Source organism: Passer montanus, unplaced genomic scaffold (assembly GCF_014805655.1).
Source record: "Passer montanus isolate IOZ18808 unplaced genomic scaffold, ASM1480565v1 scaffold73, whole genome shotgun sequence".
NCBI lineage: Eukaryota > Metazoa > Chordata > Aves > Passeriformes > Passeridae > Passer > Passer montanus.
In genome coordinates, this window is record NW_024372481.1 from 2,237,144 (window position 1) to 2,255,645 (window position 18,502).

The following is an 18,502-nucleotide window of genomic DNA, read 5'->3' on the forward strand; positions in this document are numbered from 1 at the left end:
CGGGCTGGCTGAGTCCTGTCCGGCTGGCAGCGGCTGATGCTGGGAGCAAAGCGTCCGGGAGGAAACAGCCAGCGATGGTTCCGCCGATAAACTCAGCTTTTCTGGCCGCTGGCGGCTGTGGGCAGCCGGGCTCCTGGCACAGCCGGGCAGCACTGCCAGGGCAGCCCCTGCGGCCAGGAGGAGCTGAGCCAGGCCGAGGAGATCGGGGGCTGGGCACGGAACCTGGGATGGGGGTGTGGAATGGGGATGGAGGGGGACGTGGGAGCGAGGGCGTGGGGATGCAGCGGGATGTGGGAACCAGAAGCTGTCTATGGAGATGTTCGGGTAGGTGGAAACTGGGAGGGAAACGAAGCAAGCTGGGGTTCCCGGAGAGGCACGGACCGGGGCACGGCTGGGGATGCAGGGGTGGCCAAGCGGGCCGGAGGAGGGGAGCGCGGCCGGGGCAGTCCCCCGGCGGGCCGGGCTGTCGGAGGCGGCCCCGTCCCGTCCCGTGCCGTCGGGGGCGGGAGGCAGCGCCGGCCGCGGGGCTCCGGCTGCTGCTCGCCCACGCCGTGCTGCTCTGCGCCGCCGGGAGCGCCGCCGGCACCGGCTCCGGTACGCGGGGCGGGACCGCACCGGGAGGGAGGGAGCGAGGGAGACGCGGGGGAGTCGGTACCGGAGGAGCGGCGACATCCCGAACAGGGGACATTCGGCACCGGGGGGTGCGAGGGGACCTGGCCCCGCAGGGTCCAGTACCGGGAGTCCCGGGGACTCGGGGAGAGCTGCGGGACCGGGCCGCGGACCGGTGGCTCCCGGGCGGGATCGCGCTCGTGGCCGCCGGTTCGCCCTCGCCCGCCGGTGCCCTCCGTGCCCGGGGCGGACGGCAGGCAGGGTGGGCAGGGGCGGCTGACAGGAGCCCCCCGGCCGGGTCAGAGTGCCCGCAGGCTCCGGCCCGTCACGCCCGGCTGGGAGCAGGAGCGCCCGGGTGGAACAAACTTCCCCCGCCTCCCGCAGCGACCGAGCAGGGACCGCACGCAGGGCCCGGGGCGACAGCGCTGGCCCGGGGACGCACGACAGGGCTGGAGCCCCGCCAGCACCGCGGCCACCCCGGCCGAGGGGCAGTGCCCGGCTCTTCCCGCAGCCTCCCGGCCGGGACGGGGCTTTCGGAGGAGAGGGGGACAGTCCATGTCCCCAAACACGCTGCCGCTGTCACACGGCCGGTGTCGCTGCAGCTGGGAGTGAGGATGGAGGGCTGGGAGCAGCAGGGGTGGCTCTGGTGGCCTCAGCCGTCGTCTGCTTGCCATGCCCATGCCCTGTAGGAGTTCAAGGCACACCAGGAGGTGCTGGTTATGGCAGGCACCTATGGAGCATGTGATTAAATAAAACCCTTCTCAAACCCCATCAGCTCTGTCCCCAGCCCCTACAGTGCAGGCTGAACGTGGGGAGTGCAGCAGGAGCCCCCCTTGCAGGGGGAGCAGGACCATGGCAGGACTGACCCAAACCGAGTGGTTTGGGCTCAGCAGAGCTGGTGCAGAGCAGGGGGAGTTGGCCTTCCCGCTGCCTGCACCCCTTCCCACCCCATCCTTCAGGAGAACAGGGACTTCTCTGGGCTGGAGCAGCTGGTCCTCTGCAAAACCAGTGACCTCGAGGTGCAGACTTCCCTGTTTCAGCTGTGAACGTCCCAGAAAGGGAACAGGACCCATGGCTGCAGGGGTCCCGTGGCCATGCAGAGGGCAGCCATGCCAGCTCTGCAGGGGACTCCAGAAGCTGGGGTGTGACCTGGCAGGTGTGACAGGCCCAGCCACCAGAAACAGTGGGGCTAGGTGACCCCAGTGCTGAGTGTGGCTGGGGAGGTGGCAGGCACCCCACTGCAGGGCACATCAGCCACCTCTGCTGAAAGGAGAGCCCCCAGGGGACAGACATGGCTGTCACTGGCTGGGCTGCACCACAGGTGGCAAGGGACAGCCTCTGCATGCTCCTTCTCTGGCTTAGCCATCTCTTTACATGTGTTTTATCTTCCTGAAAAGTTCCTCTGGGAGCTGAGGACAGCTGGGGCCAGCATCTGTGTGTCCTGCTGATCACAGGACAGGGCCTGGGGACATGCTGAGGACCCACGTGCCTGAAGCAGCTGGGACAGATGCAGCGCTGGAATGGTGCAGCCTTGGAGCTGACTGCTGCACAGCAGGATCAAAGCAAATTTCATTATGTGGAGGAAAAATAAATACCTGGGATACATGATGTACATGAAAAAACGGCTTTTTCCCAAGCCTTAATTAGGGAGGGAGATATCTGATTGAGAAATTAGGGGAACTGTGCTGTGCCCTGAGGTGCTGCCAGCAGAGATCTGGGCTCTGCTCCTCCCCAGGGTTACACCAGGAGGACCACAGCCCTAATCTAGTCCTCGGATCTGCTCTCAAAGACCAAATAACAGGATGTTGGGCTGAGGCTGGGATCTCCTGCTCACTTGATGTTTGCTGTTCAGAGCACTCTACTTGACTCCTCACTGGCTGCACCTTGGCTCTGAGCCCTGGTGTTTGTTCTCTGTAGACTTTTCCTCTGGCTGCGAGCAGAGCCAGGCTGGTCCCAAGGTGTTTCTCAGTTTTCCCTGCAGATATTGCCTTTGGCTGCTAACTTGCCTTCAGGGGTGTAGTTTTGTCCAAGCGTTCTTGCAAGGTAAACCCGACTGTCCTCTCAGCAGCCACTGCACAAGTCACACTGCCAGACAGGAGCAGTGGCAACACCCCAACATCTCCGTGTGCCCAAGCCCCAGCCATGGGGCAGGTCGGGCACTGTGTGGAGGCAGGTGGGCACCTCAATCTGCCCTGCATTCATGTCTGTTTCCATTGCCTGCGGTCTCACCTCCTCCCAGCACATCCCCTCCGCAGTGGGCTCACAGAGAGCTGCCGGGTGAAGCCAGCTACCACCCGAGAGCCCCGGGGCTGTGTGAGCCCTGCAGGCTATCCCTGGCACCAGCCTGGCTCAGGTGCAGGGGGAGGATCCCCGAGCCCACGTGGAGCACAGCTGTGAGGCTGGCACGCTGCTCCTGCCCATGGTGCTGCCAGAAGTGGTTGCAGATGACAATCTGGCTGTGGTGTGTGTGCTGTGAATAGTTTGTGGGCCCGAGAAACCTTCCAGGATCAGAAAAACAAGTGCGTAAGCGTTCCATTGTCTTCAAAGCCTGCGGCAGCGGGGCCGTGTCCATCGGAGCGAGCCCGGCTCCATCCCGGCCGTGATTCACCCCAGGTTGCTTTGGCTGCGGTCTGTGGAACGGATGTTGTCCCCGAAATTGGCATTTTTCAGCGGTGATGGAGCGTGTTCACCAGCCCTGCCGGCACGGAGGGGCCGCTGGCAGCGCCTTTCCCATACCTGGAGCCTCCTGGCAGGGCCAGCGCAGGATTCCTGGCCGGGGCGTGGAGCTGCTGCGGAGGGAGGCTCCGTCAGGGTGGGATGGGGCTGGTGTCGCGGGCCAGGACACGCTCCAGCCCCTTCCCACCCTTTTTGGCTGGAACACGCTGCTCCCACCCCACCTCCGGGAGCCGGCGGAGCTGACACCGCGGTGAACCGGGGGAGGCGGCCCGGGCAGGGCCAAACCCGCCTCGGAGGAGGGCTCGGCCCCCCGAGCCACCGAGCCCCGCACCCGGCCGAGAGAGCTCCTCCCGACTTCCCGTATCAGCCGGAGATGGGGCAGGACTCGACCTGCCGTGCCGGGGCATCCTCCCAGCCCTGTGGCTGCGGCGCCCACAGGAGCCCGGCTTCGCCCGGGTTGCACCGGGCACGGCACGGGGCTGCTCCTCGCGGCTTTTACCGGGTCTGCAGCACAGCCAAGTGTGGAGCTACGGCGTGGGAATAGCCCAGAGGATGCTCCAGCTGCGCTGCAACACCTCCCCCTTTCCAAAAATTCCCATCTTGCAAAAATCTGAACGGGTGGTCTGACCTTAATTTGTCTGAGATAAATAAGATCCTGCCTGCTGCCTGCCGTCTGGAGACATGAAAAGATGCAAGATGAAAGGGAGCCTGATGGAAGTGCTGGGAGCTGAACACGCCTTTGCAAGTCGGGCCCTGTGCAGTGAGGGATTTGGGACCACAGGGCTGAGCACAGCCCGGCAGAGCTGCTGGCTGAGCCCCGGGCTCCCTGCCCTGCCCCGAGTACGTGCCTGCTGGGAGACAGAGCAACTTCACAAAATTACCTTAATTTTCCAAAGATGTTAATTTTTAACTGCAATTTCCTATGGAAAAAAGTGGTTTCTGTTCTGCATGCCCATCCTACCACCCCAGCAATGGAACCTGTTCCCAAATTCCAGAAGAACCTGAAGCAAGTCTGGCAGGGGTCTGGTGAGCTCAGGATCTGGTGAGCTCAGGAGCCACATCAGGGCATCTTCCTCCATCAGCTGTGGCACTGGGCACACTGGCAGTGGCTGTCAGTCTCTTCAGCACTCGGGGTGTGCTGCCTGTCCCCCATTCCTGCAGCCAGCAGCTCCAGAGCTGGGCGCTGTGTTGGGCTGGTGGCACTTTGTCCATGGGTGCTGTGTGCCCTGGTGGGGCTGGTGGCCTCCAGTGTGTTCCAGGTGTGCAGCCAGGCCTGGGCTTTAGGCTCTTCCCTCCTGGCACAAAGGCTCTGTCCAGAGCTGGCTTGGTGAGTTGGGAATGCCACCGGTGAGGATTTCAGGAGGCAGCTGTGACAGGGAACATCCCAATTTCCAGAGCATTCCTTTGGCTGATGGAAGGCAGAGGAGCCTCGGGCCACCCTGGACTGTGTTTCTGTATCCCCTGAGGTTTGCACAGCTGTGACAGGAACATCCCAATTTCCAGAGCATTCCTTGGAAGGCAGAGGAGCCTCGGGCCACCCTGGACTGTGTTTCTGTATCCCCTGAGGTTTGCTGCCCTTGGAGGGGCTGTGGATGGTGGAGTTAAAGGACCTTCCTGCTCCAGGACAGCCCGGACAGACTCGGTGGGATGGAGCTGCCTCAGCGTGGGAGCTGCTCTGTGCCAGGGGGTCTCCCTGTCCCTCGTGTTCCCACTGCCCTGGGAAGGGCTGAAGGGGCCTTATCTCATCCTGCAGGCTGGGCATGAAGGTGGTGGAGGAAGGGGCCGGGCGGGAGCCGGGAGTGAGCCCAGAGAGGCCCTTTCCATCCGCTCGGGGCCCTGCCAAAGCAAACGGCCTGACAATGGCTGTTGTTATTACACAGTGGCTGTTTGCATGGCTTCGGCCTGGGCAGGGGCTCCGGGGGCGCAGCAGCCCCCCGGGCATGGGGGAGACCACCACAACAGGGCAGTGCTTGGCTCTTACACCTCCTCCCCTGCGCTGGGCCTGGCTGGGCTGTGCCCGAGGCACTGTCCCCCTTGAGGAGCAGGGAGCCAGCAGACGCAGCGATGTGCTGCCTGGATGCTGATGTCTCTCTCTCTCTCTCTCTCTCTGCAGTGAATCCCTGCTGCTATTTCCCCTGCCAGAACCAAGGGGTGTGCGTGAGGGTCGGCCTGAGAGGATACGAGTGCGACTGCACGCGGACCGGCTACTACGGGGTTAACTGCACCTCCCGTGAGTCCCTGTCCCCCGGGCAGCACTGTGCCCACAGCACTGTGCCACAGCACTGTGCCCACAGCACTCACTGGTGGCTGGGCTGGCTCCTCAGCAGGGAGACTGACTGGGCTGTTTCCCCCAGCTGAGTTCTGGACACGTCTCCACAACCTGCTGAAGCCCAGTCCTGCCTTCTACCACTTCATCCTGACCCACTTCAAGTGGTTTTGGGACATTATCAACAGCACCTTCATCAGGGACACGCTCATGAGGCTCGTGCTGACAGGTGAGGGGCTGGAGAGGGTCTTGGGATTCAGCCGGACTCGAGGACCCCCTGGCATGCACAGATGTGTGGGTGGGGTAGCAGGGCTGCAGCAATGCTGAGCAGCTCCTGTGAGCAGGGTGGGCATCAGGCTTGAGTCACCTCACCAGGAGACTCAGAAGGTTGTCACCCTGTCCTTCCATCACCCTGTCACACTGTCACTGTGCTCGGGGGGCTGCCCAGCCGGGTTGCATTGGGGTGTAGGGGGTCCAGCTGGCTGGAAAACACGAGCAGTTCTTGGCATGCTGCACTCCCCAGGCCAAGGAGCTGTTTCACAGCTGCACAGAGAGCAGCCTGTGGAAATATGGCCCTTGTTACTCATGTCTCCATATTCATCACTTTGCATAAATATTTAGGTTCCAGCTCTTGGAGCCGGAGCGACACGCTTGCAAGGCTCCGGCTGTTGGCTTCACCATTTCTATGGGTTTGTCATCTCATTCATCATCCAAGAATCCACTTAGCATATTAGCACAAGCCCTCCTTTTCTGCAGGGAATTGCAACCTTTAAAAGGCTCGGAGCAAAGCCCAGGACACCCACATGCCTGCACTGCTGGTACCTTTCTGGTTTTTGGGGTGTCAAGGGGTGTCTGGCAGCGCAGAGCAGGCAGGCAGGGACCTGGGGCAGAGCTTGTGCGTTGCTGCCTCAAGCCCCACAGTGGTGATCCCCCTCTCTCCTTTCAGTTCGTGCCAATCTCATCCCCAGCCCCCCCACTTTCAACTCAGACTATGGCTACATCAGCTGGGAGGCCTATGCCAACGTCAGCTACTACACCCGCGTCCTCCCGCCCGTGCCCGACAACTGCCCCACGCCCATGGGCACCAAAGGTACGTGCCTGGTCCAGGGGACCCTCACCCTGAGTGTTTCCCACCCAGCCATGGCCAAGCTTTTGCTGCCATGGATACATCTGGCAGTGCCACGTGCTACCACTGTCCTGCCCAGACTGGCTCTGCAGCAGGAGGAGCTTGATGGCATCTGGATTGCTGCTGGGACAGCTCAGGCTGAGCTGCTGGGGCATGTCACAGCCTGTGTGACAGGGCTGCAAGGTGTCTGTGCAGATGAGTCTGTGCCTGATGCTGCAGCAGACACCACCAGCAACCCTGCAGACAGCACCAGTACCCAGCTGGGTTGGCACTGGGCATCTTCCCTCAACCTCCATCCTTTGCAGGGAAGCTGCAGCTCCCTGACCCCCAGCTGCTGGCTGAGAGGTTCCTGCTGCGGCAGAAGTTTGAGGCTGATCCTCGAGGCACCAACATGATGTTTGCCTTCTTCGCCCAGCATTTCACCCACCAGTTCTTCAAGACATCTGGGAAGATGGGACGTGGCTTCACCAAGGCTCTGGGGCATGGGGTGAGGGCATGGGGACAGGAATGAGGGGGTGCTGGGGTCCCTGTGCCTCTCAGGGCAGCCTTGATGCTCTGCTCTCTCCACAGGTGGACCTGGGACATCTGTATGGGGACAACCTGCAGCGGCAGCACCAGCTGCGACTCTTCCGAGATGGGAAGCTGAAATTCCAGGTAGCACCCAGCACCACTGAAACACACCCCAGCCTGTGAGCCAGGGTTGTTTGAAGCCCATGTTCCTCAGGCAGTTCTTGGCAGACCCCAGCCCTGATGTCCCGTGTGGCTGCTGGCTGGGGGACAATCTGGGGTGCAGCTGCTCAGATGGCAGCAGGCATTTGGGGCTGTGTGAGAGAGGTGTTTCTGCTCTACTCCCCTCTTGCAGTAGAGCAGATGTGGTGCCCTTAGGGAGACAGCTCCTGGCTGGGCAGGCTTTTACTGGGCTGTTTGTCCCCTCTGCTCTTCCTGCCCTCTCGCCGGTGTGTCCCCAGGTGGTGGATGGAGAGGTGTACCCGCCCACGGTCACCGAGGCGCCGGTTCACATGGTGTACCCGCCGGGCGTGCCCGAGCAGCAGCAGCTGGCCGTGGGGCAGGAGGTGTTCGGGCTGCTGCCGGGGCTCTGCGTGTACGCCACGCTCTGGCTGCGCGAGCACAACCGCGTCTGCGACCTGCTCAAGAGGGAGCATCCCACCTGGAGCGACGAGCAGCTCTTCCAGACAGCGCGGCTCATCCTCATCGGTGAGGAGCTGCCCCCGCCCTGTCCCTCCCCCCAAGGACTCACACGCTGGCCAGCCTCTTTTGGAGGGTGATGGCCGAACTGCCTTTAAGGCAGTTGCTCTGGCATCCTTCTGGGAATCGCTTGTTTTGGTCCATATAGCAAAAAAAATTGGCTTTGGGCCATCCAAAATGGTCAGTTGGAGGTGGATGGCTGCTGTGGTAGATGTGGGTAACATCTCAGGTGCAGAGCTGGTGGCTCCTTCTGCTGCCAGCTGCTTCTTTTCTCCTGCCCAGGGGAGACCATTAAGATCGTTGTTGAGGACTACGTGCAGCACCTCAGTGGGTACTACCTGAGCCTCAAGTTCGACCCCGAGCTGTTGTTTGGGTCACAGTTCCAGTACCGCAATCGCATCGCGGTGGAGTTCAACCAGCTCTATCACTGGCACGGGCTGATGCCCGACTCCTTCATCATCCAGGGACAAGAGTACAGCTACAAGCAGTTCCTCTACAACACCTCCATGCTCATGGACTACGGCGTGGAGGCGCTGGTGGAGTCCTTTTCCAAGCAGGTAGCAGGAAGGGTAAGGTCCTGCTCTGTCCTCCCCAGGGGCACACGCGTGCAGTGGTGCCCATGTCACACCGATGCCCAGGGCAGCACACGAAGAGTCCTCCCCACCAGCACCGTGGCAAGGCTGGCCCTGGCAGCCCCAGCTGCTTGCCCTTGGTGCCCTGCAGTAAACATTCCGGTGATGCCAGGAGCCTGTGGAAGCCGGGAGCTCCCCCTGGAGCAGTGCCTGGCACTGTTCTTTGCTGCCATCACATGGATGTTTTCTTCCAAGCGACTGCAGCTCCATTCCTGACCCTTTGCTTGTGCCAAGCAGCCCAGCTGAGGCTGAGCCTGAGGCCCTTTGGGTTCTCCCAGTGAGCTTGAAATCTCTCTCATCCTCTCAGGTCACTGGGCCCTGTCCACTGGGGACTTCTCCTGCCCTGGAGAAGGTCAGGGCTGACCTGACCAAGCTGCTCTGCAGCTGGATTTTGCACTGCCCCCCAGCTCCCCCTCCTCTTGCTGCTGCAGTGACCCGCTGGTGTCACAACACGAGCCCAGGACATGGATGCTTTAGTGTGGTGGCCCTCTGGAGCTGGTGCTGCCTTGTGCCTGATGTGTGTCCTCCTTGTCTCTCCCTCCAGATCGGTGGGGGACAGACCATCAATGCCAATGTCCTGCACGTGGCCGTCGGGGTCATCAAGGAGTCCCGGCAGCTGAGGCTCCAGCCCTTCAACGAGTATCGGAAAAGGTTTGGCATGAAGCCCTACAAGTCCTTCCAGGAGCTGACAGGTAGGGCTGCAGTGCTGCTCCTGGGGCTTTGCTGGGGCAGGCCAGGGACTCTGTGCCCCTGGGTGAGTACATGGCCATGAGCTGCCCCTCTGCCCCTGGGCTTGCAGCAGCTGCTGCTGCCCATGCCAGCCCTGCCTGCTCATGGCCCCACAGCGGGGCAGACTGGGCTGATGCAGGGGTGTCAGGGGATGCAGGGGTCCTTCCTCCTGGGGGCTGCAGGACCAGGCCAAAGGACAGTCCCTGGTGTGGAAGTCAGGCTTGCCACTGCCTGCAAGGGAGCCACTCTCCCTTTGCCCACTGCCAGGCCAGTCCTTGCCAGGTGTGAGTCTCTTGCTAAAGCACTCTGATGTTCACTTGGTGCAGGAGAGGAAGAGAAAGCAGCAGAGCTGGAAGAGCTGTACGGAGACATTGATGCTCTGGAGTTTTACCCAGGCCTGCTGCTGGAGAAACCCCAACCCAATGGCATTTTTGGGGAAAGCATGGTGGAGATCGGAGCTCCATTTTCCCTGAAGGGGCTTTTTGGCAATCCCATCTGCTCCCCAGAGTACTGGAAACCCAGTACATTTGGTGGAGCAACTGGCTTTGAGATAGTGAAGACGGCATCCCTCGAGAAGCTCGTGTGCCTCAACGTGAAGAAGTGCCCGTACGTGGCGTTCCACGTGCCCGACGCCGCGGAGCACGGCAGCCCTCGGGCTGCTGGATCATCTGCAGAGCTCTAGCAGGGCTGACCTGCCCAGGCAGGGACTGTCCTTGCCCTGGTGCAGGCTGAGCTGAGCTCCCAGCCCGGCGCTGAGGATCCTGTTCCTTCCCACAGCGAATGGTGGGGATGCAGGAAGCTGCCACCGCTGTGCCGAGCAGAAACAGGACAGGACATGGTCCCACCCCGGTGTCCTCCATGCCAGCCCTCCAGGAGAGGCTGCTCCCTGCTCTCTGAAAAGCTCGAGTGCCTTGGGAGTGTGGCTGCCAGCCCTGTCCTCAGCAGACCCAGCTCTCTCAATAGTGAATACCTTGCACAGCTTTGGAGTTCCCCAGCAGACACTCTGGACTCCCCAGTGCTTTGTCACCTTCCATCCCCACTGCCTCCCAGCACCAGGCCACCAGCAGCCCCTCTTCAGAGGGGTCATATCCATGTTATGCCTGAAAACCATTTTTAGAATCAGTGATAAGTGTAAGACTGGAAAAATTTCATTTTAGTTAACTGGTTAGCACTGACTTAATTCTTACTCACCGGGAGTCCAGTTTTTCTTCACACGACATGTATTTGCAGTAGAGACTCTTTCCTGCTCAGAACAGGAGCCCAGAGCCCAGGGAGCACTCCCTCCTCCCCTGCTGCACCTGGTGAAGGGATGAGCTGCCCGAGGGATGCAGAGGAGGTGGCAGCATGCAGAGGGGGGGAGGACACAGTGTCTGTGCTGCTCAGTAGTGCCTGAGCTTGCAGTAAAAACCTGTTCTGATCCAGTTCTCCTGCAACAGCCTACCCAGCACAGCTGGGAGAAGGAACCAAAGAGTGTCTCTCCTGGAGGAGACCAGAGAGAAGCATGAGGTCGATCCCCAGACCTGTGTCATGCCAGCTTGGACCCTGGCACGTGCCACTGGCTGCCAACCCGGGGCTGCTCGGAGCAAGATGATACCTCTGTGCACACAAAGGGATGGAGTCTCTTCCATCCCAAAATCATCACCCTCCACCTTCTGCACTAACAGCTCAGCAAACACACCCTCACAGCACACAGAGCCTGCTTCTGTCCTCCCAAAACAGAGCTCAGCCCTTGCCCAGCCCAGCCATGTGGTAGCTGGCAGCCACTGTCACTGGCCTTGATCCCCACCAGATCCTGGTCAAGCTCCAGGAAAAAGGACATTTAATAAATGATTTTAAAAACTCCTCTATCTCCGGCTGTGCTGGGCCATTGCTGACTGCACCTGAAGCAATAAATGGAGCAACTTCTCCCTTAGAAGCTTTCATGGAGGTCTCTGAGTGTCCTGAAGCAGTTGGAACTTTGCTCCCCTCTGGCCACCCCCCAGCCCCGTGCTGCTCAAATGCCACAGTTCAGAGTGTTTGGACAATGCTCTCAGGCACAGGGTGGGATTGTTGGGGTTGTCCTGGGCAGGGCCAGGAGTTGGACTGTGATGATGTTTGGGGGTCCCTTCCAATTCAGGATATTCTGTAATTCCATGGTGACACCGCTTAGACCAACATTGTGTATTTCTCTCACATAAAGACTATCCACACATACATCTGGCTGCCTGGTGTTTTGTAGACATGAAATAGCCAGTCTGTAAGAGAGCATGCAGCTGCAGCTCCTTCCTCTGCTGTCCTGGAGGAGGAGAGCACTCCTGAGCCTCTGCTCCATCCAGCAGGATTCCCAGGGAGGTGTTACAGGAATTTCAAACTAGGGAGGTTTAAAGGGCTGGTGCCTTGGCAGGGATGTAGGAGAACGTCATAGCAAGGGAACATGTGCAAGGAGAGACTCCCAAGGCACGAGCCTTCTCACTCACTCTCTTTAACCCTTCAGAAATGGGACAGCATTACCAGGATATCATCTGGATTTTACTTTCCTACGGGATGTGGGGAGGCAGAGAGGCCACCAAGACCCCGAGGGCACAGCAGGCAGCTTCACCTGCCCTGTGCTCCCTGGCTGGCCCTGAGCAGCCCTGGCACACGGAGAGCCCGGTGCTCCCAGCCCCTCTGTGCTGTGCAGAAGTGCTGAGCAGCACTGGAGAGGAGCACACGCTCCTTCCCTGCACACTTCCAGCTGTGCTCGGTGCTTCCAGCTGTGCTCTGACCGCCCTTCCCTTCCCTTCCTGGCTCCAGCCCCGAGCATCCTTCCCTTCCCTCTGACAGGCACAAGCTCGGCTCGTTTCAGTTAAACCACAAACATCCTGCGTTTGCTCGAGGCTATCGGGGGCTGCCAGCGCTGCTTTGGGACCGGCTGATAACTGCACGAGAGCCCCGGGGCCACCGAGAGCCTGGCTGCTCTCTGCCAAGCAGGAATGCTCCCCTGGGATAGCTGAGCCACCCCTGGCAAACCTGGCACCTCTTCCAACCAGCCCAGGACAGCAAAGCATCTCCCTCCTGCTAGCAGGAAAAGCTTTGAAATAGTTTCTTTGAAGGATCAACACACACCAACCCCAGGCACAGCATCCAACACGCTATTGAGATCTCCCCCAGGAGCCCAGGCACCCACAGCCCTGCACACAGAGCTTCCCCCAGCCCAGCACTGCTGAGCTCCTGTTTTCTCTGCTGGTTTTCCAGCCATGGCAGCTTGCAGAAATTGCTCCCACCACCACCAGTGTGCCCAGCACAAGGTACAGCCACATCCAAGGCAGTGTTTGCACCCACACATGGTTTGGTGCATCACCACCCGTGGCAAGGGCTCTGTGCTGTGCTCTGGAGAGGAGAGTGCTGCCAGAAGGACCCTCTAGTTGAGCTCTTGGTAAACACAGCTCGCAGGACATCCTCCGTGTTTTTAAACATGCCTCCGAGCAGCCCAGCTGTGCCTTGCCTGCGGTGGGATGGACAGGGACAGGAGGAGGGGGCTGCCTGGGCTCCTGCAGCCACAAGGAAAACATGCATCTGGGGTTGTGTGGCCTCAGAGGCAATGATTCACTGAGCAGGAGGAGAAAAGCAATCCCCCTTGGAGGGAGTCTCCAGACTCTCCCAGCCCGCCCCAGCAGGCCCCCCTGCCTCAGGAGTCAGGCCAGTGATTGCACAGAAAAACTTGTTTGGATTTTCAGCAAAGGCAAATTTGAACATTTTACAAAGAAGAGGCAGATGGGAGGCCAGAAAAACTCAGGGTAATCTTTTCTTGGTTAAATCTTGTCCTGCACTGCCTGGCACCCAAGCTGGCACCACGATTAAATGTCCATGTTGAGCTCCTCCTGGGATTTCATTCCTGCCCTGGCCAAGCAACCATCCTGCTTCCTTGTGCCCTCGCATTCCGTGCCCAAACTCTGCTGTTTGTATTGGAACTTCATTTCTGTGAGCAAAGGCAGGTGATGCCAGGACGAGGGCCTGGAACTCCCACCATTCCTGGCTGCCTCCCGGCACTGCACCACTCCTTCCAAAACAGAACATTTCCCAGAGGCTGCACACCTACATGACAAGTGCTTTTCCAACTCCTATTTATAGAACTCCTTGAAAATTCAGCTTCAAGAAAGGGCAAAAGCAGCAGCAGCAGCTTTTTCCCAGCTCAGCCTCCTCTCCCTGCTCACAGCTGAGAGAACAAGCATGCAGGGTTAGGGCACAGCTTCTCTCCCCTCACTCCCCTGTGCTTGTATATCCTTCCAGATCAATGATTAATTGGATTCAGATCTTTTTTCTTCTCCTCTTTGCTACTGGCACTGCAAACCACCTCTCCCCTACCTGAGCACAGGAGGTTCCTCACCAGGATTCACCTTGCTCCAGGCCACTGGACACAGAGCAGCAGGGGAGGGTTTGATCCTGTCACAGTTTTGCTGCCATAGGGGGCAAAAAAACCCCACTTTATAAAAATAAAACTTCAAAGCAACTCAAGCAGACAGCTCTGCCTTGATCCCCTCTCCAAGACAGGTTTTATGATGATGCTAAAATGCACCCTCTCTGCACAACAGACTTCACTGAATCTCACTCTGGATATGAGTTACAGTTACTTTGATATTTTCCTTAAATGTGCTGATACCCACACTCAATGATTTAATTCCATATAGCTTACATGGTTTTTTTTTCTGCAAGTCTCAGATGAAAAGAAATAATCTCTCACCACATTTGAAAACCTGGATTTCTGCCAGTTTCCTTAAAACACTACAATCTGTGCCAACTCAGTAATTTTAAACTACAGATTATTTATTTTTCTGCTCATACTACTTTTTAAAACACAGTTCAAATAGATACAGTTAGAAATTCTTCTTTTTCTAGTCCAAGATCCATTCTTACTAAGATCCTATTAGGATCCACAGACACATTTGCAATTCTTCCTGATGTTCCAAAGTGCTTTACAAAAAAATTGCAATTAAATTTAATCATTAAACATGGCATTACATTGGGTCATGTATTTAGATAATAATAGTCCACTTACTACTAATGAAGGCAGACAGAAAAGAACCTTACAACTGATTTAGTAATTTTAGCATAGGATGAAATTCTGAGGTTATTCAAGTTCTAATTCTGCATTTTGCCAATAAAATTCTCCTTGCTGCTGTTCAGCACACAGGTTGGAGCTCTTTGTAGCAGGCAGCCTCTCTGAAGAGGCAGAGCTCATTTTCTGATCAAGTGACTACTGTCAACTCCAAGGATGGGTATTTAGAACCCAAGAATGTATTATGAGCTGTAACTGCATTTATGTCTCAGGGAAGGTTAAGGGAAGAAGAACTCTCTCCAGCTGAAAAGCAATTTTCAGGATGAAGACTGGGGTTGTTGTTATTTGTAACTGAGAAAGGAACAAAAATTTAAGGCCAAGTGTTAGAACAAAATACTCCCAGGAAGGAGACTGCAAACTGTGGAATGGAACATGGGACCTCACACTTTTAACTGGTGCTGTTCAGCACCAGATTATTAAGTCTTGAATGTTAAAAACTCTTTTATTTGCAATCTCAGTTCTTGTCTTAGGGAGTTGGTGGCCACATCTCAATTGAAACGTGCAAGGATACTGAGACAATCTCCTAAACTGACTGAATCATGTTAGAACTTTGTGGTGAGTAAAACACATTTGAATTGCATAGAAATGAGACTGTTTTAGTTGTAGATATGGGATTAATTTAAGAAAATGTTAGGAATTTGTTGTTATTTTTAATGAGGAAAAGTCAAAGTGCATGAAGGGGAGGAATACATGCCCACACGATGGAGGAGAGAGAACAATCCCTAGCACAAGAACATCCCACAGCACAACTACACCTACGGGCCCTTGCCATAAATGGCTCAGTCTATTTCCAGATCACTGTCTTCACTGTAACATGCAGATGGATTATGTATAGAAGTCAGGAGCAGCAGGTCTTTTTCTGGCAGCAAACCACACTCCTGCAGAAAAGCCTCCAGGTCTACAGCAAAAAAATCTTCTCCAAGCTGGTCAGTGATGCGCACGAAATTGCCAATGAGCTCCCCTGCCTTGTAGACCAGCAGGGCTGGCAGGGCATTGTTAGTGAAGCGAGTGCTGGCACCAATGAGGGAACTCTTCACTCTGCAGAATTTCACTGTCGGGTACTCAGCAGCCAGGCAGATCATGCAGCCATTCAGGGATTCAGTGCCAGGGATATCATCTTCATAAATATGGATCATGATCAGTGTGCTCTTATGCTCTTTGTCCACGGTGTCCAGAAATGCCTCCCCACTGGTGATCTCAAACACCTGCTTGAACTGCTGCCCACTGTACAACTGCTGCCTCATCTCCTCCATCCGCTGCTTCCTGTAGCGCTGCAGGAATTCCTCATCATCCTCATCATTGTGGATCATGCTGTATTCCTGTAAAGTCATCTAAAAAACACACAGATTCCTGAAAAACAGCTGCACCGCTATATGGGTCACTTACATAATGAGAACATAAATCAAGAGGATTAATGTGGGTCACTCATCTTTAATAACAGCAAAGTGCAACCCATGAAGGCTCAAGCACCCTGTGTATTACACTCCATTCTGATCTAATTAGAAACCATGCCCAGTGGGAACAGAGATTTCAGCCCTGGGTATTCCAGTTTCCACAAGCTGCACTAATAACACAAGTGGCTGCTCCATGCTCCCACTTTAATCCAGGTTAATGGTGGCCATGTGCTTTCACCGAGCTGGGAGCGCTGATTTGGAAACTGTGCCTGACCTCAGATGAGCTTCTTTCTCATCAGCTCTTTATTTAGCTTTTCAGTTAATATTTTGTGGCACCATCGTGCCTGTAGAATTGAAATTAACAGGATTTTATGTGTTTTGTATCTGGTCACTTGCTTCATTAAACTTACCTGCACCACTCAAGACACAGGAGAGCACAGCCAACTTTCATCATCTACAGGCACAGACATGTCTGCAAATTAGTAACTTCTCTGACAACAACTCAGGGCTAGTTAACTGCCCAGCTGATTAAAACCATTCATTACATCCAATGTCTGCAATTTCTGGAGCTCAGAGTTAAATTCTCAACACCCACTTACTGAATTAATACTTAATACTAATTATTAATTACTAAATACTAATAAGAGCTCCTAATTTCAGGCAGGGGAGGCAGCATTCATAATTTTGCTGGACAATTATTCTTATTAATCACATGAGATTGACTTAATCAACAGATGAGAAATCTGGAAAAAGCTTTTGGACTTCTTTGGTATTGCAGCTAAGTCACTGATTTGTCATCACAAGCAAACAAAACTGTTAAACACTTAAGTGGCATTTTAATGCCTTTGTGCCACCCTACCTTCCCATTGATTTTTTCCTGAAGCTCTTTCTGCTTCTGCTGATCAGCCTCGTCATCCAAGTGTGACCTGCAGGTCATGGACAGCTTCTTGATGAGCCTCTCCATCTCCCTGCGCTGCTCCTGCCGCTGCTCCGTCTCCAGCTGCTTAAATCTCCTCCAGTCGTTGATCACTCCCTTGGGACCTGCACGTCAGTGTGGAGCCATTTCGTGTCAAAAGACAACACAATTTTACCTACCACTTACAATCGAGGAATAATTTATAAATCAGTAAAACAGCGACCCAGTCATAAATGTTTTTGTTTATGCAAAATGTATTTTTCAATGCAAAACATTGAAATAAGTCATTTGCCATTTGCATGTCCTTGAGTTTCTATATTTTCTTTAATAAGCCTACAATTTATTTAACTCGGCTATTCATATAATTGTCCCAAAGATCAATACCTGTGCTCTTGAAATAGAACCACCAGCCCACAAGAGTTCCCCTATTGTTAGCATGGCTTTCATTAGAACAAAAATAATGATATATTATCATCCAAATTGTACAAATCAGCCTTGTCTCAGCTTTCTATCCAAAACCTGACTGCTTCAGATATGATGCTGAATTTGAATTCTCTCATAGGAGAAGTCAAACATTAAAAAAAGAACAGCTATTAAACATAAGGTTAGACAACAGCCAGGAATTGATCACCCTCTGACTCAAATATGCATAAACCCAGGAATTCCATTAAAAAAAAAAAAGAGTTTTAGAAGAACATACAAAATTTCCAATAAACAAAGGATGTCCAAAAGAAGTACACTGATATGATGATACCTGTGTTGACAGCGCTGCCATCGCTGCTGAGCTCCACCTCGCCTACACTTTCAGGAATGCTGCTCTCCCCTTCTTTATCCTCCTTCTCACTGTCTTCATCCTCACCCTCACTGCTGCTGTAATAATACTGCAGCTTCTCACCAAGCAGTTTATCATCCGCAGTAGTCATTGTGCTCTAAAAATAAAGTAACAAAAGAGAGGATGCATTTCTGATCAAACGCTCATCACGATGGTCCTTTATTTCCTCTGGGCAGTTTTTAACCCCAGGAGAACACAGCCCACTCTCACACAGCCCTGGATGCAGGCAGTCACCTGGCTTAATTCTTAAGCCACAACTTAAAAGTCAGTTTAAAACCTTAGAGCCTCACTGGACAGCTCCATCAGGCCGATTCCCAGCTACTGAGCAATTCTTGCATTATTCAACAACAATTGATTTGAGCTGAAAAACCATCAATGTAATTATACAAATCAAAGTGTTCTGACCTGTATCCCTTTCCAGTCTTTCAGAGACAAGCTTCTACCAAGACCTGGAAGAAGAAATTTCAATCAGATCAGCTGATGTGGGCTCGATGTTGCAGGGGTCTCCAGCCAGCCCAGGCCGAGTGTGTGACACAGCCCGGCTCCCGCTTTTAGTGCCCAGGGACTCAGCCCGGCTCCCGCTTTTAGTGCCCAGGGACTCAGCCCGGCTCCCGCTGTTCCTGCCCAGGGACTCAGCCCGGCTCCCGCTTTTAGTGCCCAGGGACGCAGCCCGGCTCCCGCTTTCCCTGCCCAGGGACTCAGCCCGGCTCCCGCTGTTCCTGCCCAGGGACTCAGCCCGGCTCCCGCTGTTCCTGCCGGACGCCGCAGGTTCCGCGGGAGCTAACCCCAGATTCAGCCGATTACAGCGCCAGATGGCCCGGGATTACCGGGACCGCCCCGCAGCGGGGCCGGGCCTGGGGCGGGACCAGGGGTTGGTTGCGGCCGGTGATCCCGCGGGCCCCGAGCGAACCGGCTCCGCTCCCCTCGCCCGCCCGGGGAGCCGCGCCCCTCGCCGGGATTCTGCGGGGCCCGGGAGCAGCGGCCCGAGCGGCGCTTCCCCAGCGGACCCGCTCCGCCCAGCCCAGAGTGGCTCCGTTCCCCC

The 18,502-nt window shown here is 55.9% G+C and overlaps 2 protein-coding genes across 4 annotated transcripts; one reads left to right on the forward strand and one right to left on the reverse strand.

Annotated features, from left to right (window-relative positions):
* Positions 1 to 231: 231 nt before the first annotated feature.
* PTGS1 (prostaglandin-endoperoxide synthase 1) lies at positions 232 to 11,091 on the forward strand. 2 transcript variants are annotated; one of them, XM_039730790.1, is made up of 10 exons: positions 232 to 324; positions 5,399 to 5,515; positions 5,640 to 5,780; positions 6,498 to 6,641; positions 6,983 to 7,164; positions 7,248 to 7,331; positions 7,646 to 7,892; positions 8,166 to 8,452; positions 9,060 to 9,207; positions 9,571 to 11,091. In XM_039730790.1, exons 1-10 carry the CDS (start codon positions 279 to 281, stop codon positions 9,924 to 9,926), a joined length of 1,752 nt encoding a protein of 583 aa, XP_039586724.1. In that variant the 5' UTR covers positions 232 to 278; the 3' UTR covers positions 9,927 to 11,091. The 2 variants fall into 2 exon arrangements, with proteins under 2 accessions (XP_039586724.1, XP_039586725.1); XM_039730791.1 differs by having other exon boundaries at positions 8,166 to 8,440.
* Positions 11,092 to 14,007: 2,916 nt separating this feature from the next.
* On the reverse strand, positions 14,008 to 18,466 carry PDCL (phosducin like). 2 transcript variants are annotated; one of them, XM_039730766.1, is made up of 5 exons: positions 18,288 to 18,466; positions 17,866 to 17,909; positions 17,383 to 17,557; positions 16,572 to 16,753; positions 14,008 to 15,649 (listed from the first exon to the last, which is right to left on the reverse strand). In XM_039730766.1, the coding sequence occupies exons 3-5, from the start codon at positions 17,549 to 17,551 to the stop codon at positions 15,098 to 15,100; spliced, it is 903 nt and encodes a 300-aa protein (XP_039586700.1). In that variant the 5' UTR covers positions 17,552 to 17,557; positions 17,866 to 17,909; positions 18,288 to 18,466; the 3' UTR covers positions 14,008 to 15,097. The 2 variants fall into 2 exon arrangements, with proteins under 2 accessions (XP_039586700.1, XP_039586699.1); XM_039730765.1 differs by having other exon boundaries at positions 18,246 to 18,466.
* Between the last annotated feature and the right edge of the window lie 36 nt (positions 18,467 to 18,502).